Raw genomic sequence first — 26,319 nt, 5'->3', positions numbered from 1 at the left:
GGGGGGTGGAGGCAGTATACCATATCTCCTGCACCAAGGGACGTCTGTTGCTTGTTCTAGTGTCAGCCCAACAGGGCTCTGCCCTGGGCACAGGTAAAGGCCACTTATTTATTTATTTATAGGCTTATATAGCGCTCTGAATAAACTCCCAAGGGAGTATCTCCGCGCTGTAACTGCCGGTACAGAACTAAAAAAGGAGCAGATCATTAAAATACTGTGAGCAAGGAAACAATTAAAATGAACCAAACAGAAATGTTTTTAAATGTTTTCTAAATTGACGGTGGTCATTACATTGCCTTAATGACAACGGAAGTGAGTTCCATAATTTGGGACCCACGACAGATAAGGCTCTACCACCCAACCTGGTTTTAGTGATCTTGGGAACATTTAGTAACAATTGGTCACTGGATCTAAGGGCACGGATGGGAACATAAGGAATAAATTTGTTCGCCAAGTACTCAGGTCCCAATTGGTTGAGGCCCTTATGGATAGTACAACAAGTCTTAAACGTCACTCGTTGACGTATTGGCAACCAGTGGAGCTTAAGAAGTAACGGTCTGGAGGGAGATCTAGGGGGTGCATTTAGCACCAGCCTGGCTGCCGTATTTTGCACCACCTGCAAACGGTCCAAAACCTCCTCACTTGCACCTGCCAGGAGCCCGTTACAATAGTCAAGCCGACTGATGATTAGAGCCTGAACAAGGGTTTTCCTATGAGAGTCAGGGAGGAAAGGGAAGATTTTACGAAGAAGGCCAATCACATGGAAGCAAGATCCTACAGTGATGTTAACGTTTTGCTTCATGGTTAGCTCTGGTTCCAATCTGACGCCCAAGTTCTTGACTATTGTTTTTGGCACAGGGACCGGCCCCAGATCAGAGGGCCACCACTCAGGGGACCATTGAATCCTGGCTTCACCAAAGAGCATCACCTCTGTCTTTCCAACATTGCATTGTAAAAAGTTGGATGACATCCACCTTGCAACTGCCTTCATCCCATCGGAAAAGGATTGTAAAATTTCCGGGGTAAGAGTTTTAAAAGGGAAGAGCAGCTGCGTATCGTCTGCGTAGGACACTGGACAAAAACCAAAAGCTCTAGTAACACCTGCCAAGGGGGCCACATAGGTGTTAAATAACGTTGGGCTCAAACATGAGCCCTGTGGAACCCCCTTGGAAATGTTAACTTCCTCCGATTTAAAGTCGCCCATGGTGACAGATTGGGTGCGATTGGAGAGAAAGCTTCTGATCCAGTCCAGTGCCCTTCCGCCGATTCCACTCGCAGACAGTCGTTCGATCAGGATGGTGTGGGAAATCGTATTGAACGCTGCCGATAAATCCAGTAGCACCAGGACAACAGAATAACCTCTGTCCTGGTACAACCGTAGATCGTCAGTTACTGACATTAAAGCTGTTTCAGTACTAAATTTAGGTCTGAAACCTGACTGCGAGGGATCGAGACTACCAGAGTGTTCTAGGTAGGTAGATAGGTGCTTATTGGTGTGCTTTTCGATGATTTTCCCTAGGAAAGGTAGAAGGGAAATGGGCCTCAAGTTGGACATGTTAGACCAAGGAATGGATGTATTCTTCCTAATAGGTCTAACTAGGGCTTTTTTCCAGGCCAATGGGACCACTCCAGATACATGTGATAGGTTCACCAGTCTTTGCACATCAGGACCTAGTAAACTCCCCAGCGGACCCATAAGTCTGGCTGGTAATAAGTCTGCCGGGCTTCCACTTTTAATATCAGAAAATAGTTTCTGAACTTCCAACAATGCTATTTCAGGGAATTCGTTAAAAGCACAAGTATTGATAGGAGCTGTCAGGATAGGGGTCCAAGTATCTGGACTAGTTAAGTCAGGACCCAGTGCTTTTATTTTATCATAAATGGCATCAATTTTCTCTGAGAAAAAACAGGAAATACTATCACACAGGGGTTGTGAAGCCATGTCAGCACTTTCACAAGCTGTTGGTTTTATGAACGTGTTGACAATTTGATATAAAACTTTAGAATCATTGCCAGCAGCATCTAACTGAGCAGTAACATGGTTTTTCCGTGCTAGCCGTAAGGCTTTATGATAGATGCTGAGGTTGACTCTATAATAGTTTTTATCTTCCTCCCTGGCAGATTTTCTCCATGTTTTCTCAGACTTTCTAGCCGCGCGTTTAAGATTACGTAATTCCTCTGAATACCAGACCTCCTGTTTCCTAGCAAATCTAGGTTTAAAAGTTTTTATCGGAGCAATATGCTGTACTGCAGCATCAACTGCATGCTCCCAATTTAAAAGGGCAATGTCAATATCATCTGAACCGTCAATTAAAGATGAAGAGTATTTGTGTGCAAAATTAACAGCGTTAACTTTGTGCCACTGCCTACGTTTAGCTTGAATATGAATGCAAGGAGTGGGACGGGGATCATTCATTAGCATGGAAAACGCAAGCACAAAATGGTCGGTCCAAGGATATTGTCTAGGAGCACCACATTTTATACCCGGAAAGTTAGATATAATCATATCCAAAGTATGTCCTGCTTGGTGCGTTGGTCCACTATTGCATTGTTGTAATCCTAAAAAGGAAATGTCAGTGAGAAAGGACTGAGTCTCACTATTGACTTTATCCTCACTATGGAGATTAAAATCTCCAAGTAACAGGAATTCTTTATCGTGGCACACATGAGGAGCCAGTACTTACACTAATTCCTTGGACATATTTTTTAAAGGGCCCGGAGGCCTATAGACCAAGGCTCCTTTCCTACTGTGTTTGGGAGAGGAGCCAATCCTAAAAATCAGCATTTCAAAAGAAGGATTAAAATGTTGATCAATGACCGATATGGAGATCTCTTGTTTAAAAACAATTGCAATACCCCCACCAGTTTTTATAGGTCGATCCAGCCTGACAATTTTATAACCCTCCGGTATACCAAGGGTAATAGCGGGGGTAGAATGAGGTTTAAGCCAGGTCTCCGTTAGAAAACAAAGATCAGGTTTATAGGTGGAGATAAGATCCCAGACCTCGAAGGAATGCTTGACTAGTGATCTAACATTGCACAACAAAATATTTAAAATGTTTCCTCCCTGAGTTGTAACCACAGAAGGGTTCCTAGGATCCTGCCAGAAATATGGTTTTTCTGTTGTAAATTGTGTTCGGCATGACCTACATGAGAATGGCCCTTCCGGAAGACAATTAAGCGGTAACTTACAATGTGGTGTTAACGGATTGTATCGTGTCGTAAGGACTGCGAGGAATAGACCCGCCTAGATAAATCAATCTCGGCCAGAGGTTCCTCCATAGCCCCTAGCCACGTCCTGTCGCGGACGGGCGCAGACGGGCTTTTCTTCGGCGCTTCTTAGGCGCGCTCGAAGGCGCCCCCTGCGCGCAACCGCTGCGCGCTTGTTGAAGGGGCGTGGCTAAATAGCCCTGAGGGCGGTGACAGCTAGAGCGCTGACCTCCGCTCTAGCGGAAGTATGAATTAAATAATGCCTGGTTCTTACCTGGCCGCCCTCCGCTCTACGGCAATAATTGCCGAGTCGGACCGGGGCGGACAGGCTTCAGTATCGAACCTGACAATGTAGAAGTGCGGGGGAGAGTATTTAGGAATTTAGGCAACCTGAGTGGATTTTAAAATCAATTCCAGCAACAGTATTTAAAACACGATATTCACTATTAAAAATGCCTTGCGTGTTGTTCTCCTTCCTAACTCCTCGCAGCCCTCGCAGTCAGGACAGCAAGCAGTCAGTCAGTTTACCTTCAAATGCAGCAGCGGATCAGGAGACGCTGCCACCACCTCCCTACCGCAGCGCTTCCGAGGTCAGACCAACCTAAATAGCCCTGAGGGCGGTGACAGCTAGAGCGCTGACCTCCGCTCTAGCGGAAGTATGAATTAAATAATGCCTGGTTCTTACCTGGCCGCCCTCCGCTCTACGGCAATAATTGCCGAGTCGGACCGGGGCGGACAGGCTTCAGTATCGAACCTGACAATGTAGAAGTGCGGGGGAGAGTATTTAGGAATTTAGGCAACCTGAGTGGATTTTAAAATCAATTCCAGCAACAGTATTTAAAACACGATATTCACTATTAAAAATGCCTTGCGTGTTGTTCTCCTTCCTAACTCCTCGCAGCCCTCGCAGTCAGGACAGCAAGCAGTCAGTCAGTTTACCTTCAAATGCAGCAGCGGATCAGGAGACGCTGCCACCACCTCCCTACCGCCTACTTATCGGTCTTTTCAGCATGTCTTGTGGTTGCTGGGCCAACCTCCTTTGTTCAAGTCACCCTTTTGTTCCTAGGTTCCTATAAGGTTTGCAACACGTGTTTCCTTTCAGACCAATCATTATGACCCAGTAGGACTTAAACCGTGCCCTGACTTTTAAATATGTGCTACCTTTAAGCCACTGAACAACTGCCCTTCGGTTATCAACTTTCGAGACTGCTTTGCCAGTGGCCATTACTTCGGCCAGGAGGGTCAGCGAACTGCAGGGACTCTGCACACACTCCCTACACCACCTTCTAGCCGGACAAGGAGGTACTCTTTTCTCCCGAAGGTTATTATTCCTTTCCTTGTAGTTATAACAAAAAAACACACTGGTCCCTAGTAACAATAGTTTAGCTGCAAAGAACCAAATGGTGAATAAAATGTATTCAAAGAAGTTTATGAAAAATAAATTTCAAGGCGCAGTGAATATTGGTAGAAAACAAATGTGCAAAGTGATCTCTTTAGAGGAGATAAACTCAAATGATGGATCAACAAGTGTATCAACAAACACATGAACAGCACGGCTCGTTACAGCTAGTTCTCATCAGTCATATAGTTCTCATCAGTAATCTAGGGTCCGAATTTTCAAAGTGGAAGGCATTTTGATTCCAATAAAAATGACAGGATCATCAGGACTCAGGAGGATACAACGAGCTAGAGAGACAGATCTCAGCAAAAGTGAGAAATTCCTTCCCCATGGCAGAACCACTGTCTATATATTTTTGATATTCCCTAGGTTCTGCATGATACTGGGACACCCTATTATTTGTATTACCCTATGGGTATCCAACATATTTTCAGCTCCGGGCAGTGCCTTTTATACTACTGACACTCTCCCCTTCTCCAGTATCACCCATATTGAGGGCTTTAAGCAGCTCTTCTTTCCATTACTTTTTATTTAGGCCATTGCCGCCCACCCTGTTTCTGCGGCTTGCCACCAGGGGCCCCCTCTTTTAACAACTGCATTACCTTTCATAATTAAAGTACGGTCTCACATGTATTGACTATGACTTGTACTGGCACCCTTTTCTTTTTCTTTTCTCACTCTGGTCACTCTCTCATTATTACTGTTTCAGCTCTATCTTGGGCTTGTGGTATTCCCCGGAGTCCTGATGATGATTCTGCCATTTTTATTGGGGTCGAATCATTGTGGATTTTAAAATCACAGACCTATATGATTGCTGAGAACCTGCTGTAATGGGCCTCGCTGTTCATGTGTTTTTTGATACACCTGTTGATCACATGTTATCACTAGTGAGCATCACCTCTAAGGAAAGTACAGAGACATGTTTATTTTGCACCAATATTCACTGTGCCGCTTTGTGTGTCCAAATTGTTTTTCATAAACTCCTTTAAATACGTTTTATTCTCCATTTGATTCTTTGCAACTAAAGTTGAGCAATCCTCACCAAAATGTTCCAACTTTAAAAAGGAGAGACAGCGATTTTGCTGTCTCCTTTTCTACTTCTCCACTTTGTTAAAGGGCCCTCTTCCTTCCTGCATAGGCGCTGGAACAGATTCCATGGGTTTTGGAATTTCTATCTTTTTGTTGTGCTACTTGACTGTCAGTCATCTTAGATAATTTCTTGGTTTTGGCGTTAGTCTTTCACATAATTGGTGATTTGTTTACATGTTCAGTTAGTTCTGTGCAACTTTTGGGCGTTGTTAAAATAAGTATGCCGTTTTGTCCTCAGGCCAACTGGCTTCAAAGACTAACCTTTTAAATGTTGACAAATATGACAACAAATGCTGGCTGATACGGTTTTAGGTTTAGTAGTTCGTTATCTATGGACTACATAAAGATATGCCTACATATGCATTTCTTCCTTAAAATCTGTAGCGCTATAAAGCAGTGTGCGATCTCGTTCTACAAGCGAGATGTACCAAAACGCTGCATTGATGCTGAAGTGAGAGATCACAGAAGGGACTTTGGATTCTTTCTCATGGAAGGCAGCATATGTAAGTGTACTGCTTCACTAAGAAAACACCTGCTAGAAGCCCACAAAATACTGATGACTCTACTACAAAACAAAGTTACATCATCACCAAAGCATATTCTCTAAACTGCCTACTAATAAATGTTCAATAACTCTCTAATAAGCATCTCACTGACCCATACCATAGGACTTTTTTTTTATCTCTATGGATCATAAAAGTATAGACAAACAAAACTGCCACAATACACAGACATAAACGTGCAAACATATATACAAATTTATAAACTTTATCAATAAAAAACACAGTATAAAAACCACAGAAATCCATGGCACAAACCACTATTAAAAGATATAAAAGGAAAAAGAATCACAGAAAAGCTACAGCGTAAAAAATGTCCCACCACAAACCCCCCCAAACATCAAATAATTCTTATCAAAGGTCAGTAGCAGACTGAAGTAATTTAGCACACTTTATCCAAAATGCCTTAAAAAACATTGCCAGACAAAAAACTATGTGACTAGTATCACACTGCAATATTCTGAATGTTTCCTGAAGCTATCTACAACCCAGATTTTTGCACAGGGGAACAATCCATTTTGCACGTATGTGTTTATAAAAGGGGCAAAAAAACAGAACATGGATAAGCGTTTCAGAGCATCCTTCACAGCCTGCATACAGATCATCGTATGGACCATTTTACTGTTGCCATCTACAAGTAATTGATATTATAGGTAAAGTGCTATACATAAATTGAAGATAGTTTCTTTGCTAATGGAGGAAAAATTTCATCAAAAGCACTTTCGTAAAAGGCCATTGGTGTCCAGTCAATGAAAGATACAGATAAGAGCCCTTGCACTGTTCAACGTTATCAACTGTCACACTTTCCCAAAATAGTCCCTTTAAACTAGCATTTCCAACAAATACCTGCTATCTGGTGAGGTCCAATATTTGTCCAATTTCAATCTGTGAAGGAGGGCCTTAATGGCACAGAGCCACAGTATTTTCTGTGCGTTCTGTGGGACTACAAGATCTTCGATTCCCTCCTGATAGGAAACCAGGCTAGGTGTTGACCATAGCCTATACCAATATGGCAACATTCTGCCTTCAATCTTGTGGGCAATTTTCTGCTGGGCCAAGTCCAAATATAGGGGGATCAACAGTGTACTTACAGGCGGATTCAGTAGGGTTCTTAAAAACCTTTGCTCCACTATAAAAAGGTACTCTGTATTTGAATAGCCTCACAGCTCTCACCATATAGAACCACCTTTAGGGCCTTCACATTATATATGTCCAATGCCAGAGCCACCCTTCTCGATTATGTTTTTCTGTGGATTTTCCCAATATACGCAGTATTTTGGATCAAAGATAAATGAGCTTTTTCCACCTGAGGTGACGAGCATACATTTTTGGTCAATCTAATACCCAAATGCTCAAAGCTAGACACTATATCTAGAGTTGTATCACACGCTAGCACCCTCCTCTTACAGAAAGTCGATGTCTGTCCGGTGAAAATCGTACATTTGGTCTTGGAGCTGTTAAGCTCCAAGCCCCGCTCCACACAAAACAGTTGAAAGGAATTCAGGAGTTGTTGCCGACCCTGTGGTGGCTTAGAAATTAATAAAGAATTGTTCGCAAAAAATAAGTGCGGGAACCCTCTGCCTTCCTATCTTGGGTGCATCACACCCATCTCTATCCAAAAAGCCAATTACACTGTTTATATATAATTTAAAGAGAGTGGGTGCCAGAACACACCCCTGCATGACCCCCCCCATTAATGTGGATGGGGTCGGTCAAGGCCCTGTCCTGCCCCCACTTCATCTGAGCAATGTATCAGCAGGAAACCTCCAAAGGATGTACAACAGGGGAGATGGTAGCCCATCTCCTCAAGGGCTCTCTATAGCTTGGCACGAGGAACCAAGTCACATGCTGCAAGAAGATCGAAGAAGGCAACATATAGTTTGTCCTTGCCAATAATCACCTCTCTCCAGTACATGCAGGCAAAACAAAAAATCTGATCCACAGTACTCACATTTGGCCTAAAACCCGCCTGCAAATCTGAGAGTATACTCTTGTCCCTAATCCACTCTTGTATACGAGCCAAAGCCTGTTTACCAAAGATTTTTTGTAGGGAGTCAATCAGGCTTATAGACCATTTGCCCGGTCCCCATTTTTTTTTATAAATAGTAATAATTTCCAACAAATTTCCAGAAGGGTGGAATCTCTACACCAGCTAGGATTGTATTAGAAAACAGATTTATGTATAGCCCTCAAGTTTCTGGGTTTTCCCTATATAGATCGTTGGGCAGTCTGTCTGGCCCCATAGCATGACTGGGAATACAGGAATTAATGGATGTTAGTGTTTCACTAAGCAAAAAGGTCAGGTTGGTACACTTAGGGGTGTGACCGATTCGTATAGCCTCTACATCGCTCTTGGTAGTAACATAATATGGATAGGGACCAATTTGGCTTTCGCCCAGGCCACGGTACTGCGTCTGCCCTGGCAACCGTAATGGACAATCTACGACTATGTGCCGACAACGGGAACCCAACTGTCATAGTATTACTGGACATATCGGCTGCATTCGATATGGTGAGCCACACAGTACTGGTGGAAAGACTGGAAAAAATAGGGGTGAAAGGACGGGCCTTGCAGTGGTTACAATCCTATCTGTCAGGGAGACAACAGGCTGTGACCATGACGCCGTTCACTTTCAGTAAGCCTCCAGTACACCACGGGGTACCGCAGGGCTCTGCGATAAGCCCTATTCTTTTTAATATCTATTTGCTCCCTCTGTTCCCCAAAAACAGATCCTATGGAATGTATGCACCAGACTGCGGGCTGGCTCAGGAAAAATTCCCTGCAATTTAATGGGGAAAAACCAAAGGTGGTATCCTACTCGGCCACCAGACTGTCTCAACATCTTCCGCTGGAGTTTAAGTTCACCCTAGAGGATGACCCCCTGGCTCCAGTCAAAATGGTGCGTAATCTGGGGGTCCTGGTGGATGACAATCTTCAAATGGAGTCACAGGCCAACAAAACTGTTAGTGTTTGCTTTTCCTTGCTGCGCACGTTAAGGCAGATCCTCCCGTTGCTGCCTAAGGACACCCGATCTCTTGTAGTAAGGAGCATAATTCTGAGCAGACTGGACTACTGCAACTCCCTATATCTGGGAGCAGCACAATATATTTTGCAGGGGTTGCAGAGAGTCCAGTCCATGGCAGCAAAACTGGCGCTAAATAGGCAACGCAGGTCTTCTATGACCCTGGCCTTGAGAGATCTACACTGGCTGCCTATCAAGGAAAGAGTCTGTTTTAAATCTCTCTGTATCGTGTACAGAGCAGCACATGACTTGGGCCCAGTCCCATTGCAAGAGAGGTTTACCTGGTATAACCCCAAGAGGCAGCTTCGCTCATCCAGTGCAAGTCTGATAATGACTACCAGATTAACGAGAACCAGGTTGGGGGGCAGAGCCTTTGGCGTGGCTGCCGCACGCCTATGGAACGAGTTGCCCCAGAATATTAGACAGGCCACCTCCTTGACCTGTTTTAGAAAGAGCCTGAAAACCTGGCTGTTTCCAAGGGTTGAAAACTAGATCCTCCCACTGATATTCTGGTCTGCTCACGTGGTGCCTACTTTCAAGTCTAAGTGCCAGGATACCCGCAGGGTGATAGTTTGCGCTATATACATTTTAAATACAATGCAATAATTATTAGAATAAAGCTGTTCAAAATGTGCCATTCAATCTTGAGGCTGGCTAAAGAATTTGAGGGTTTGTTTACAATCATTGAGACAACCAGCAACTATTTTCCAAAATGACAAATTGTCTTTGTTGGGGTAACAAGCGCTATATAAATGCAAACCTTTTTTTCCTCCTCTATCCTTATGCTATCATTCCAAAGCCAAATAACCGACTAACCTATCCACCACTTAAAATGTACTTGCATGTTTCACTATACTAATTCAACACTAATCCTCTACGGGTCCCAGAGTAGCGTGCTACCCACCAAAAAAGTGCTTTGACGCCTCGTAAGGAGTAGTAAACGCTATATAAATGCAATTACAATACAATCCAATACATGCAAATTAGTCCATAGGGAAGTCTCCCATTCTCTTTTAGCTTTGTTTATCAGTTGGTGATACAACTTCCTTTTCTTAGAAGAGTTTGGCAGTGCTTTTGTCTTAAGCTGTAATGAACCCATTCTTAACTTTCCTGCATTCACCACTGTACCAATTATCAGAGTTAGGCACAGTATTACCCCGGCGCCTTTGTTACCCCAATACCTATGATATGGGTTGTTCATTTTCCAATAGCACAATTCTTGGTTCTAGAAGCGATAAGGAGCTTCGATAGGAACTTATAGGTGACAAATACACTATTCTTAATCACTTCCAGTGCTTATGGGGTTTTCAGCATCCAGTCCCATCTAGTTGTCTTAAGATTGTTGGTGTACAAGAGGGAACCCATGTCTCTATTACCGTAAGATGGCTGGGCTGGAGGTACTTCATCACGTAGCAGCATACAAAGGGCATTATGGTCACTACCTGAGAGATCGACTGTATCCATATCCACAATTACCGGCCAGAGCTTTACGTCAGCCAAAAAGTAGTCGATTCTGTTACTATATCCTACCCTGTTAAAAGTCGAATTTGCCTTGGTGGTCAGAGTTACATCTACTGTTAGTGAAATGCCCATCTCAAAGGACCAGACTATCCAAGCAGTAATGCTTCATGAACATGTGGAGTGAACTCACATGGCAGCTTGGCAGATGTACAGGCAGGTAGCCTGTGTGCCGACGCATTAACAGCGGCCTTGGCCCTGGTGGAATGGGCCCACAAGCCATCAGGGAGCTGCTCCTTCACTCATGTGTAGCACATCTTAATGAACAAGTTACCTACCTTTGGTAACGCATTATCTGATAGAGACAAAATCTAGCCGCAGATTCCTTACCTTTGAATTTCCCAGACGTCCAACTGGATCCAGAAGATTTGTGCATGACCAGTACCCCTGCGTGCCAGACTTTCATGATAGATGGGAGGAAGGCTTTTAATGCCAAGCAGATAGCCCTGAGCTCCAGAATGTTCATATAGTGCTGAACTTCCATTGAAGGCCAGAGTCCTCTGATCTCCACCTCTCTCAGGTGGCCACCCCAACCCAGAAGTGATACATCAGTCACCACTGTCAGCTCTGGCTAAGGAAAGGAGAGGGTCGGCCGTTTACCCAATCACAGTACGTTAGCCACCACTGCAGATCTTTCACAGACTCCCAAAAATCTGGACCAGGTAGGAGAGATTGGTTTTCCGCCACTGGGACTTACGAACCATTGCAAAGCCTGCATGTACCATGAGGTACACTTCACCAGCAGGATCAAAGCTTGCAAATTAATCATAAAAATGTTACTAGACCTGAAGGTAAAGTAACTTGAATAATGTAATTAACCTAACTATAATGTACTTGACCCGAAAACTGGTCTCAAACTGTGTGATAATTGGTAATTACTTTATTTTACAGTCACCTTTTTCTTTATTCTCACACAAGTGCACCTTCAAACATGTGTGTTCAGCATTTCTACTATACAAAAAAACCTCTTTTGTTTGATTAAACGGACTAAACATTTCCTTCGTGTGTAATAAACATCTAGCCCACATATAGGGTACACATGACACCTGACTTGCCTCTCAGTTTACTGATAGCATTGCCATCAGGGTGGGGCAGGAGTGTTTCTCACTTCTTTTTTAAACACCACTTTTAATAAATATATTACTAAAGCATGATGTGGTAACCTACTGTCAGTTACAGGCAACACATTTCAAAGAACTGGCCAAAAACCTTCCCGCTACATTGCAGCTTTACTGATAAAACTATATAGTGTATTAACAATATTCTGTGAAAATTGGGTTTCAGAAAACATATTTATCATTTGCACATCAAGTAGAGTGCTCTGATTTTCGGTAACGATAAATCTGTAAGAGACATTAGTTAGTGATAGATTCCTTACCTTAGTATTGCCCCCAAGCCCCAGACTGTATCCGGAAAGTTTTCGTCAGCAGTACCCCTGCGTGTCGGACGTGGCGCCGTGCGGCTCCGCCTCCGTCGTAGGCGTCATGATCACTGGGATGACGTTGCGGCACCTACTTAGATTCCGCCCTCGCGCACTGACGTCAGTTCTGTACACAAATTTCCGCACCAGGAACGCAGAGCCATGCAAGAAACTGACCACTGGTGCATTGAAATTAGGGCCCTGAAAGGGATGACCTTAACCCTAGAAATCAGTTCCCAGAACGGGGAGGATGGGTGGGGCAGTAAGGAATCTATCACTAACTAATGTCTCTTACAGATATACCGTTACCGAAGGTAAGTAACTTGTGCATCTGAAAGTGACACGATAGTGACAGATTCCTGACCTTAGAATAGATACCCCAGCAATACTAAACCCGGTGGTGGGTTTGCAAACCAAGATCACGCCAGTAAGTCACTGAGAACATAAGCGTCAAAGAAGATGTCTCTCTGAACTTGACTGTCAAGGCAATAATGCTTAGTAAAAGTGTGCAACGAGGCCCACGAGGCTGCCTGACAGATGTCTTGCAGGGGGACACCACGCCTCAATGCAGTAGTAGCTGCTGTCGCCCTGGTAGAATGGGCACGCAACCCCACCGGAGGTTCCCTTTTAGCCAGAGAATAACAGGCTTTTATACACAAGACGACCCAGCGGGAGATAGTCCTCTTGTGTACAGCTCTGCCTTTCTTGACGCCTACGTAGCCAACAAAGAGCTGGTCATCCACCAGGAACTGTTGTGTGTAAAATGAGAGCGCACGTTTTGGGTCCAGACGGTGGGGCCTCTCTTCCTCTCTGGAAGGGTGCGGCGGGGAAAGAAGGTGGGCAAGGTGATAGTTTGCCCGATGTGGAAGGCAGTAACAACCTTTAGCAAGAAGGAAGGATGAGTGCGAAGCACAACCTTGTCCGGATGAACCGACAGAAAAGGAGGTTAACAGGAAAGAGCCTGGAGCTCACTCACGCGCCTGGCGGAGGTGATGGCAACCAGGAAAGCAGTCTTCAAAGTTAATAAACGAAGAGAACAGGTGTGCAGCGGCTCAAAGGGGGCGCACATCAAATAGGTAAGAACCATATTCAAGTCTCCCTGCGGCATCACAAAAAGAATAGGAGGGCAAAGGTGAGTAATGCTTTTGAGAAATCTATTTACAACAGGGGAATTGAAAAGAGAAGGCTGATCAGGAAGCCTCAAAAAGGCTGAAATTGCAGAAAGGTAGCCCTTAATAGTGCCCAGAGCAGAGCCCTGCTGGGCCAAAGAGAGAAGGAACAAAAGGACTTCTGAAAGAGGGGCAGAGGTGATCCACAGCCTTTGCTGTGCACCATGCCACAAATTTGTTTCACCTGCAGGCCTTTTACCGTCTTAGTGGAGGGATGCCTGGCTGCCAGAATGACAATACAGACTTCGGGAGGAAGATAGAAAGCGGTCAACTGTCACCGTTCAATCTCCACGCATGGAGGTGGAGGCTGGACAGGTTCGGGTGGTGGACCGTCCCCTGCTGCTGCGATAGAAGATCCTCCCAAAGAGGCAGTCAGATCGGGGATCGATTGCCATGCTGAGTAGCTCGGGATACCAGTATCTTTGTGCCCAATCCTGAGCCACAAGGATGACTTGGGCCTGGTCGCGGATGATCTTCTTCAGCACTCTGGGCAGAAGTGGTATAGGCGGAAAGGCTTATAGCAGACTGCAACTCTACTCGCGACGAAAGGCGCCGCTGAGCGAGTGCAGTCTTGAAAATTCCAACGTGCAGAACTGATGACATTGCGTGTTCTCTTCGGTGGCGAATAGATCTAACCAAGGCTCTCCCCACTGCTGAAAGAGACCTTGCAACACGTCAGAGTTCAGACGCCATTCGTGATCCATCAAGCACCGGCGGCTGAGTTCGTCCGCCCAGGCGTTCAGAGAACCTGCCAGGTGTTGAACAACCAAGGTAATGCACTGATGTTCCAGCCCTGTCCAGAGGCGCAGAGCCTCCTGACATAGGGTCCAGGACCCCACCCCGTCCTGTTTGTTGCAATACCACATGGCCGTGGTGTTGTCCGTGAACACCTGCACTACAGTTCCCTGGACAGAGGGAAGGAATGCTTTCAGTGCAAGTCGGATCGCCCAAACCTCCAAAAGGTTGATATGGAGCTGGGACTCCGCCGGAGACCAGAGGCCTCTGATCTCCGCCTCTCCCAAGTGGCCTTCCCATCCCAGGAGGGACGCATCCGTCACCACTGTGTGCTCCGGTTGGGGTCCTTCTTGGGGACCAGAAAGTAGTGGGAATACCAATCACTCCCTACCTTCTGCCGGGGAACGCACTCAATGGCCCCCTAAGCCAAGAGGGCTGAAGTACCGGGTTATTTAGAACCCAGCGGTGCCAGGGGACACACCCGAAGACTTCGGATTCTCCTGTCTCAGACTACAGAAACACAGAAACTTCTTGGTGATGTCAAAGATCAGATTTATTGGCTGCAGCCAGTAACAGGTATCCTAGAAGTACAACACGGTGTATGTTCTCAGGAGACTGCTCAACTTTACAAAGCTGGTCATCCCTTTTATACCAAATATTATGCTTCAGGCGAACATTCCTTATTTACAGTTGACCATTCACATATTTTCACGACAAAGAAAAAGCAGAATCATGATGACAAGCCCTTATTTCAGTTTGTCCAGCCCACAATCAATTACCTGGCAAGGCCCAACACTTTTCATCAGATAATCGTCCGGACCCCTAATAATATTGGGCACCTCCTCATCATAAAGCAGGCCATAAAGAAAGGAACAGAGACAGGTGTGAGTAAGATTAGACATAGCTGTGTGCAATACAGGGTTTATGGCATGTTGTGGCTTGATTCCTAATCTCGATCGGCCACTGGGAAAGAAACAGGCTGAGCAGGTTTGGCTTCGGGCAACGGAGTCAGCTTGCCCAGGTCACACAGAAGTCAGGTAAAGGTGTACGTGTCCAAGGACTCGGTTGGCCTTAGTCACCGGCCTATGTGAGGGCAACCACAAAATGGCTGCCGTACAAAAAATGGAACCTGGGGGTTCAGAACGGAATCTTTGATTTCATGGTGATCTTGTCAGTCAATCGTGACGAAAATACTCACACACCTTACACTCGTCATTTTCGGTATGATGTTACCAAGATCGTCATGATACGACGACTTTTATGACACGGATGCAGAATTTCAGTACCACAGGGCCATGACTTCCGATTGGAGAAGAAGCAAATGATCCCCCGACATGCGGTGGCACCGAGGTGGCATGGCAGAAGGGGAGGACTGAAAGGGGAGGGAATAAGCCTTGCAGATTATTTGCAGCACCCATTTGTCTGATGTGATATCACACCAGTGGGGGAGGTGGTGGCTGAACCTGCCACCCAACGGCGTGGGGTGCTCCACAAAGCACGGACTAGGAAGGTTTGAAGGAAGGAGTAGCGGGGGTGGAGGAGGACTGACCCGCGCGATGATTCCCCGCCCCAGCGGAAACCGTGGCCACGGTCGCACTGGGGCTGGGTCTGCACAGACTTGTTGGAGGAACGTGCCTGGGTGCCTCTGCCCTGGCCACCAAAGGAACGAAAACCAGGAGCGGTCGGGTTCTTAGCAGAAAGACCCAAGGAGATGGCCGTGGCTCGCGAGTTCTTAAAATGCTCCAAGGCACTGTCGGCCTTATCTACAAACAAGCGGGTGCCGTCGAAGGGCAAATCCATGAGCGAGCCCTGGACATCAGGCGAAAACCCAGTCGAACATAACCAGGCGTGGCGTTGCAACGCCACCGTTGTTATACACTTCGCCCTGCCCAATGAGTCTGCGGTGTACAAACCACACCGAATGGCGAACTTAGCTGCATCTTTTCCCTCAGCAATCGCTTTAGAAAGGATAGCCTGGACTTCCACAGAAAACTGAGGCAACATCTGAGCCACGGTATCCCACACTGCGTGAGTAGCGGCCCAACAAGCATGCAGTGTTCACCGACCGCAGCCCCAAGCTGGCCGAAGAGAACAACCGCTTACCAAACTGATCCAGTTTCTTGGAGTCCTTATCTGGCAGAGCCGTGGGAAAGGCACTCTGCGACGTCGATGCCTGGATAACCAGACTCTCAGGCGTGGGATGGGTGGTCAGAAAGCAGGGTCGCCCGGCGCCGGCATTTGGCAACGTTTTTATCCACAGGAGCCCCCCGTGGCTGGCCGCGACCAAGTGCCCAAGAAGATGACGGTAAAGGCTTCATTGAAGGGAAGCAACGGCTCCGACAAAGTAGATGCCGTTTAGAGCACCTCAGTGAGGAGGTTGGTTTTGAGGGCCACTGTGGGGAGTTTGAGGGCCTCAGCAGCCCGACAGAGCACCATCGTGTAGGAAGCGCACTCCTCCATCGTAGGTGAAGGAGAGGCATACCCTGGGTCAAAAGAGACAACGAGGTCGCCGGCGTCCTCCAAGTCGTCCACCCACAGCAATTTCCAGTGCCGCTCCCTCAAGGCCTTCGGGCGATGGCTCAACAATCCCAGCAGTCCTGGGAGTCGTGGTCAGTTTCCAAGCAGTAGAGGCAAACATCGTGGGGGTCCGCGACCGACATATTACGGCAGCAGGCCCCACAGGACTTAAAGCCAGGCATCCTTATGTGCACCAGGAGAAAAAAGATGGAAGATAAAAGTCTCAAAAGTAGACAAAAAGTGACTAACTTACTTGCTCAATCCGGATATGCGCTTGCTGGCGCGAAAAAAAAAAAGAATCAATCAATCATGGCATTTGTCAGCGCCTAAGTAGTCTCTGTGACGTCATCTCGGAGCTTACGACGCCAGTGACGGACGCGGAGCCGCAGGACGCTACCTACTGACACGCAGGCATGCGGTGTTGACTGACCGCAGCCCTAGCATGGCAGAGGAAAGCAACTTCTTACCAAACTGTTCCAGCTTTTTTGATTCCCTATCCAGCGGAGCGGTAGGGAATGCACTTTGGGAAGTGGAGGCCTGAATGACCAGGCTCCCCGGGGTCGGAAAAAGGCAGGGTCACCAGTGCCGGGCGGTGATGCCTAGCCACGTTTTTATCCACAGGAACAGGAACACCTGTGGCTGGTCTAGACCAGGTTACCATCAAAACATCAGTCAAGGCCTCATTGAATGGAAGCAGAGGTTCCAAGAACTTGCCGCCGGCTGAAGCACTTCAGTAAGGATGTTCGTCTTGAGAGTAACAGTAGGCAGATCAAGAGCATCAGCTGCTCTATGGAGCACCACAGTGTATGTGGCGCCGTCTTCCATGACAGCGGGAGGAAACACAAACCCAGGCTCAGAGGAGAGGTCAAGGCCACCTGCATCTTCCGAGTCCTCCGCCCACTCATGCTTGGAATTGCAGTGCCGTGCAAGAGGGTCCTCCGATTCCTCCCAGTCATTCCCCTCCTCCATGACCTGAGGCACAGGCTGCAGCGGCGCGGGAGACACAGGGGAAAAGAAATGATCCAACGGCGCCGGTCGGTGCCGATCTGGCTCCATGTCCCAATTAGGGTCCCAAGCCAGAGCAAAATTGCCCTAAAACTCGGGCAAGGGCGGAGGTGGGATGAACGGAACCCATTAGGGCGCCGGGAACAGAGCCAGCGGAGGACATTACGGCGTGGAGCCGCCGGCGGCGGAGCCGGTGGCAAGCAAGGGCCATCAATAGGGACCACGGGGTCCAAAGGCGCGCCGGCGGGAGCCCTAGGCCTAAAAAGGCGATCTATGATGACAAGAAACTCTTGCACCTGGGCCAATGTCGCCGGGGGACTCTCAGGCTCCAACGGTACCAGGGCGGAAGGACCCCTGGCCCCCTCGTCTGCGTCGAAGACCTACGGGGGGAGGTTGAAGAGAGCATACGCTTCTTCGACTTTTTCTTGTGACGCCTCTACCCGATTCCGAGGGTGAAGACTTCGACCCCGAGGAGCGATGATGATGGCTCCGCGGTCGGTTCCTTGAGCGACCCCTGGACCTCGAACGGTGCAGAGACGACTGCCGGGCCTGCAGCAGCTTTTGGGACCGCTCCTGCAAAGCCTTCGGAGCCATGGCAAGACAGTCGGAACATTACCGGGAGTCATGGTCCCGCTCCAGACAGTAGAGACAGACACCATGGGGGTCGGCCACCGACATCGTTCGGCGGCAGGCCCTGCAGAATTTAAACCCAGGCATCCCTACGTGGCACCAGGAGTCAAAGACTCAAAAAGAAGTAGAGACAAAAGTCTCAAAAAAGTTAGTAAAAAAGTGACCAGGGTACGTGCTCTAAGCGGATGTGCGCTTGCTGGCGCGGAAAAGGAAAGAACTGACGTCAGCGTGCATGGGTGGCACCTAAGTAGTCTCAGTGACGTCATCTCGGCGCTTACGACGCCAGCGACGGACGCGGAGCCGCACAACGACACCTACTTACGCGCAGGGGTACTGCTGACGAAAAACTTTCCGGATCTAGTCTGACACCTGGGGATATTCTAAGGTAAGGAATCTATCACTAACATCTCTCTTTCAGATACAGTGGACAACTTGGAAAGTATTGTCCACTGAGAATCACTTTTTTACCAAACAAAAATAGCAGCCACTTTCGGAAGCAACAAATCAGACACAAAATGATGCACTATGCAAAATACCATTGGAATATGACGACTCTGTACGATGTTTACGCTTGCCTAGACTGGATGGTATTGTGCAGAGTGCACCATTGGTTTATAATTTTAACATGGCTAACACATTGGTTTGAAATGTGGTGGCCATGTTGGAACTTTATAATAGGACACAATTCTAGCTGCAAACACCATCTGGTCAATTTTTTACATTTACTGCAATCATATATTTGTATTGTTTAGGTAGTAGCATTGTTTCTTATTTCTACTGTTATTCTTTTAATTTATCTTGCATATTCCTGTAGAGTTTGAGTCTTTTATTGTCTAGAGGTGAGCGGGTAAATGCAATAATGAGTCAGTGGACAGATGAAAAGATGCATGTGTGCAAGGATGTGTGACAGAATGCATGCATTTTGAGTTACTGAGTGCCTCAATTCTCAAGTGAGTGAAGGGACACTTTCAGTTACTAAGCCAGACTTACAGGCATTGCTTGTTATTTTCATTTACCTCATTATACATCTGGAGTGCCTTCTGAAATGCTTTCTGAAGATCTTCTACCATCATCTCACATCTTGCAACGGTGACTTGGCCTAAATAAAATTTCAAAAACATAGTTACTGTAGGCTACTAATAAAGGAACAATTAAAACACAACCTATTGAGTAGCAGAAACTATAAAGCACTAGTTAAGTATATGCTAAAGGAATATGCTGATTTGCATTTTAGTTGATACTTTATCTCAATTTATAAAAGTTAGCAACCTTTCTCGTGCACACTGGAAAACATCAACAGCTGTCAACACGCGTTTTCCCTGAACTAGTGATTACTGTGAAGAAAATCAGGTTATTGTGAATGAGATTTGCATAAACCTATCTTAAGTGAAAAAACAAATCAAATATCGGTTTGCCCAGAATGTTTTAAACTTGCAGACTAAAAATAATATTTGTAATGTTGCTGCCTCTGGATGTCCATTTCTTATCTTATAGCAAGTTTTGTTTCTTCAGATATTGTTACGATTCAGATGCTAGAGAGGGGACTTACCTAGGCCCCAGGGAGTGGGTTGCAGACATGGCACATGGGTGTGTGCCATGTCGAGACTTCACTTTTCTCTGCACCTAACCACACAGCTAGCAATGGCAGTGTGGGTGTTAAGATGCAGGGTCGCTAAGAGTAGCACAATAGATGCTGCAGCCCTTAAAGGTTTTCTCTGGTCACAGTGCCCTTGGTATCCATGGTAACTTTTACAAGTGGCTTACCTGTGGGCAGAGATGTGCCAATGGTGGGTACATACGTACAGTTTTGGGAAAGACCCCAGGCCCTGGGAACCTGATTGTCAGGGACCCAGGGCACATTATGTCAAGTTCCATCAAATGTCAGGCAAAAGGTGGGGGGTAACCATGCAAAAAGGGTGACTTTTCTACAAGACCAACGCAGGTCTCAGAGCCAGAGTGGACGTCTGCACTGGAGTTGTGCTGAACCATGGCAGCTCCAAGTGGTTCAGATGATGCAGACAATGGATCTGCCGGTGGTAGGGGTGGGAGCCCCTGCGAAGGCACATCAGTTGGAGCTGGGAGAGCATGCATGAACTTCCTAAAGGATTTGAGGCACTGCAGTGTTGCCAATGACCTTGGAAACTCGGAGCACATCGGGATGAAGTGCGGGATTGGCTCCTCAATCGGAGAGCGGGAGCAAGATCAAGATCAATTGCCACCTTTATGTCAATGTAACTTCTCTTTTGACACAGTGGCATCCTGCTTCCCTTTCTTATGCTTCTGCCTGGACTTCGACTTACTGGAGGAACTTGACCGCGAATGTGACTTCCAGTGGGAGTTTCTTCTGGAGAAGGTCCATGCCCTCGACTTGGAACAGCTGCGCAAATCTCACAAGGCCCATGACTTCTTCCAGTGTTCGTCAATGTACCATTTAGTGGTGCAAGATGGCTGTTAAATGCATGAAGGTGATCACATCACATGGTCTGGAGCCTGCTATAAACCCAAGCACAAAAGAAACACCTTGAACAGGTCCATGACAAACATCTGTTTTCTGCTGTCACAGCATGATATGAACCCTGTAGTTTGAGGACAGCACATCATCCCTTGCACACTGGATTTTGTTTTGGAAGTCATCAGAAGGCTGACAAAACTGGGAATGGAGATCTAGATCCGTGTTTGGAGGGGCAGAAAAAAAAGGAAATTACATCAGTGAGCAGGTGTGGCCCTTATATGCAGCTCCACTCCATCGTTTCGGGGGCAGAACAACATCTAGGCAGCGCCACATGGCACAACCTAGTGGTGCTTAGAGGCACAGCTATGTAAAGTTCCCAGATCAAGTCTGGTACATGGGGAATATTTTAAAGGTGAGGATTCTGCGGTCAGAAGTATCAGTCAGAAAATATTTAATAGACAATACATAAGAGTAATTAAGAATAAGTGAGCAGAACTAAGGAAGGAGGTAACACTTCTTTATTCTCAGTATTTCACAATATACAGCCAACACGTGTTTCGCCTTCTAGGAGTGCAGACACCTGGGATTTTTTTCCCAAGGCCGTAAGGTAGTGGCCCTGCTGTGAGAGAAGTAGCTTCAGCATCTGGATTATTGCAGAGGTCTGAAAGTATTACTGGAAACAAAAAGCCTTGAAGGTAGAACATGAGGGGGGTTATCTAGTTGGCCTTCTTCAAGAATCGCATATAGTGGTTCTGGACTACAATAATAAAGGTGCGGTCTAGAAGCGCAAGGCGGCTCCATTACCTGCTTGAGCGGGTGCTTGCTTATTCTCATTTGTTCTTACATATTGTGATGTAAACATTGTCATGTAAAGTGTGTTTTGAGTACAGACATTCCAAATCTCAACATCCAAGGCAGGCAGGACCAGATAAAGCGAGAGCATTTTGAACTTTTCCTTGTGGAGGAAGGGGGTCATTACTCTAAGATACAAAATGCGCCCCTGTTGGGACTGAAAAGTACCTTAAAAGGTGATGGAAGTACATCCCTGCCCTGAGTGGCCCAAACTACAATGATGGCTGGATCCCTGGAGCTGATTTTTGTTGCCATGGGACGAAGACTGATCATGAGTGTGCCATGATATAGGCCTACCTTATGGATTACAGTCTTTTTGGACCAGGAGGGTTGCCCGAAGTGTAACCCTCATAGCGGTGAAAGGCTACTGCCTTTGCCAGGAGTTATGCAGCATGAGCACGGTGGTGGCAGCGTACAATGTAGTGATCAACAGAAGTGAACAGCCCTTTTTACCGTGTCATTGGAGTGAGACTGACAGGCTCACTTATTTCAGGTTCTCCTACTGTGCCACTTATTTCAAATTCTGCTGCTGTGTGCTAAACTCACATTTGGCCAACATCAGGTTAGTGTGTAGTGCTGTGCATGTGTGTTATATGCATGATCTGGGTGTGCATGTGTGCCTCTGAATGATACAGTACATGGAAGATTCTGGGTTCCATTTTGGGAGACCCAAGGCTTACTGGAGGAGCATGGGAAGTTAGAGGAATCCCCCACACTGAATTGTCGATTGTTACATTCCTGTGAGCTAGGAAGGACGCAATGGACACTTCAAAGGGTGCTCTTTGATTCAGACACAGGTCACTAGAAAGGGGCCTGGACACATCTCAGGAAGGAGATAGGACTGATAAGAGGATCGCAGAGTAGGGCTGAGGTCCTGGGGTAACCTTTTGATACACATCACTGCCACTCCTTTGGCCTGCGTTGTACGGCTTCAGATTTAGAATTGCTCCTGTTGTGACAGACTGCTCTCTGGAGAAAGGGAAGAGGAGAGAGCACTTCAAAAGGAAGTAGGCACCCAACATAAACTTCAAAGACTCAGACCCTAAATAACTTTTGGTGTCTGGAAATGGACTATAAGGGGCGCTTGAGGCCCCCAAAGTTTTCAAATGCCTAGGAGCCAGTCAGGCTGTGCAAGGAGAAGCTCTGAAAGACTTCTGCCTGTGACCAGGATTGGAGGTTAAGGCCTCCCAGTCTGCCAGCTGAGTGAGGCACCATCACACAGGGAATCCAAGACCACCAGCCTTTGGAGCTGGAGCACTAGTGCCTGCCAGCTTGCCAAGACCAGTGCGCCTTGTGAGGAAGAGGGTGCGAGGTCCTGAGAGAAATCCTGGCGATTGGTTCCCGGAAGAGATGAGTGAGGAGACTGCTTCTGCACCGGTGGGCTGTAGCCCATGTGCAGAGTGAAGTCAGCAACCCAGTATGCCAGGTGGGGCAGCTGTGAAGATTACTGCCGAGCCCATATGGCAGTAGCTGTGCGGACTGAGGTCAGTGACCCCGTATGCCAGGTGGAGCCATTGTGAATATTGCTGCTGTGCAATCGGGAGGTAGTCTATGTGCAGAGTGAGAAGTGAAGATGGTGACCATGTATGCCCGGTGGAGCCATCGGAAAAAAAAGGCAAGGAGCATGGTCTGATTGAGACAGTCATCGAGAGGTAGAAGGTGCATGGTAATCTGTGCAGCCCAAGCCCTGACTGAGGATCTGCACCAGGAACTTCGAATTCCCCTCCCCGTGAAGAGGATGCAAAGAAAACTACTGTCATTGGACAAGCGTCAAAGACACCTGGCCGCTGTCCCCACAGGGCTACGTGTGATAACTTAGCTGAAACATCTGATGCAACTTCAGTGCCGGCAATGGGAGTGTCCTCGGAGAATTTGGTTGTGCAGGTCCTGAGGCAGCACGTAAGACTGGCTGATGGGCTGGAAGGCCCCCCAGAAACCTGCCTGCTATATAGCATTATGGCGCTGAAAAGCTTATAACAAGCATTTACAATGCAATGGTCTCGGCATCATTAAAGGTAGAGCTATTGGCATTGCTCATGACATTTCTTTTTTTTCTTTAATTCATAAATAAATGGCATTGTCATTTACATTGCCAATACACAGCACTCTGCACTCAACAGCACACACCACTCTGCACCTGCACTCACTGCTCTGCACTCACTGCTCTGCACTCAATACTCTGCACTCAATACTCTGCACTCAATACTCTGCACTCAATACTCTGCACTCAATACTCTGCACTCAATACTCTGCACTCAATACTCTGCACTCAATACTCTGCACTCAATACTCTGCACTCAATACTCTGCACTCAATACTCTGCACTCACCCCTCTGCACTCACCCCTCTGCACTCACCACTCTGCACTCACCACTCTGCACTCACCACTCTGCACTCACCACTCTGCACTCACCACTCTGCACTCACCACTCTGCACTCTGCACTCACTACTCTGCACTCACCACTCTGCACTCACTACTCTGCACTCACTACTCTGCACTCTGCACTCACTACTCTGCACTCTGCACTCACTACTCTGCACTCTGCACTCACTACTCTGCACTCTGCACTCACTACTCTGCACTCACTACTCTGCACTCTGCACTCACTACTCTGCACTCTGCACTCACTACTCTGCACTCACTACTCTGCACTCACTACTCTGCACTCACTACTCTGCACTCACTACTCTGCACTCACTACTCTGCACTCACTACTCTGCACTCACTACTCTGCACTCACTACTCTGCACTCACTACTCTGCACTCACTACTCTGCACTCTGCACACTCACTCTGCACTCACTACTCTGCACTCTGCACACTCACTCTGCACTCACTACTCTGCACTCTGCACACTCACTCTGCACTCACTACTCTGCACTCTGCACACTCACTCTGCACTCACTACTCTGCACACTCACTCTGCACCCACTACTCTGCACCCACTACTCTGCACCCACTACTCTGCACCCACTACTCTGCACCCACTACTCTGCACTCTGCACACTCACTCTGCACTCACTACTCTGCACTCTGCACTCACTACTCTGCACCCACTACTCTGCACTCACTACTCTGCACTCACTACTCTGCACTCACTACTCTGCACTCACTACTCTGCACCCACTACTCTGCACCCACTACTCTGCACCCACTACTCTGCACCCACTACTCTGCACCCACTACTCTGCACCCACTACTCTGCACCCACTACTCTGCACCCACTACTCTGCACCCACTACTCTGCACCCACTACTCTGCACTCACTACTCTGCACTCACTACTCTGCACTCACTACTCTGCACTCACTACTCTGCACTCACTACTCTGCACTCACTACTCTGCACCCACTACTCTGCACCCACTACTCTGCACCCACTACTCTGCACCCACTACTCTGCACCCACTACTCTGCACTCTGCACACTCACACTCTGCACTCACTACTCTGCACCCACTACTCTGCACCCACTACTCTGCACCCACTACTCTGCACCCACTACTCTGCACCCACTACTCTGCACCCACTACTCTGCACCCACTACTCTGCACTCTGCACACTCACACTCTGCACTCACTACTCTGCACCCACTACTCTGCACCCACTACTCTGCACCCACTACTCTGCACCCACTACTCTGCACCCACTACTCTGCACCCACTACTCTGCACTCACTACTCTGCACTCACTACTCTGCACTCACTACTCTGCACTCACTACTCTGCACTCACTACTCTGCACTCACTACTCTGCACTCTGCACTCACTACTCTGCACTCTGCACTCACTACTCTGCACTCTGCACACTCACACTCTGCACTCACTACTCTGCACACTCACTACTCTGCACACTCACTACTCTGCACTCACTACTCTGCACACTCACTACTCTGCACTCACTACTCTGCACTCACTACTCTGCACTCACTACTCTGCACTCACTACTCTGCACTCACTACTCTGCACTCACTACTCTGCACTCACTACTCTGCACTCACTACTCTGCACTCACTACTCTGCACTCACTACTCTTCGCACTCACTACTCTTCGCACTCACTACTCTGCACTCACTACTCTGCACTCACTACTCTGCACTCACTACTCTGCACTCACTACTCTGCACTCACTACTCTGCACTCACTACTCTGCACTCTGCACTCACTACTCTGCACTCACTACTCTGCACTCTGCACTCACACTCTGCACACTCACTCTGCACTCACTACTTCACACTCTGCACTCTGCGCACTCTGCACTCACACTCACCTTCTGACTCACATAGGGATGAAGTGAGCGCAGTAGGCGTGAAGGTCGCCAGGGGCGCGCACGTCGCCAGGGGCTTGCACACGTGCACAGCAGTGCGCAGCCCCTGCCTGAGAGGACGAGGAGCCCCCACGGTGTGGACCGGCCCGAGGCCCGATGCAGGCCGCAGTTACAGCGACCTCATGGATGGCGGACGCTTCGGATCTGCAGGGTGCTCCCAGAGTCGAGGGATCTCATCCAGTTCTGCATTCTTATCCCCGCAGTGGCAGCAGACGTCAGGAGTGGCGGCTGAGGCCGCTGATGCGGTAAGTGGGGCTTAATTGTGGGGGGAGGCGGCGGCGTGTGTGTGTGTGGGGGGGGGCGGCGGCTGTGTGTGTGTGTGTGTGTGTGCGCCTGTGTGTATGCGTGTTTCTGAGTGCCTTTGGCCTTCAGTAACGCTGTGTGCGTGCGCATGCGCGCAAAGCGTGTCCACATAC

At 47.5% G+C, this 26,319-nt stretch overlaps 1 protein-coding gene across 1 annotated transcript in view; it reads right to left on the bottom strand.

The window, feature by feature from the left end:
- The window catches only part of LOC144781934 (WD repeat-containing protein 62-like), a 636,677-nt gene that overhangs the window by 7,567 nt on the left and 602,791 nt on the right, over nt 1-26,319 (bottom strand). Inside the window, exon 30 of the mRNA XM_078661021.1 lies at nt 19,292-19,374. Coding sequence (XP_078517147.1) covers nt 19,292-19,374 — 83 coding nt within the window. The remainder of the gene's footprint in view (nt 1-19,291; nt 19,375-26,319) is intronic.

Source organism: Lissotriton helveticus, chromosome 9 (genome assembly GCF_964261635.1).
Source record: "Lissotriton helveticus chromosome 9, aLisHel1.1, whole genome shotgun sequence".
Taxonomy (NCBI): domain Eukaryota; kingdom Metazoa; phylum Chordata; class Amphibia; order Caudata; family Salamandridae; genus Lissotriton; species Lissotriton helveticus.
Note: the sequence above shows the minus strand (reverse complement) of the source record. Positions and strands in the feature narration are given on the sequence as shown.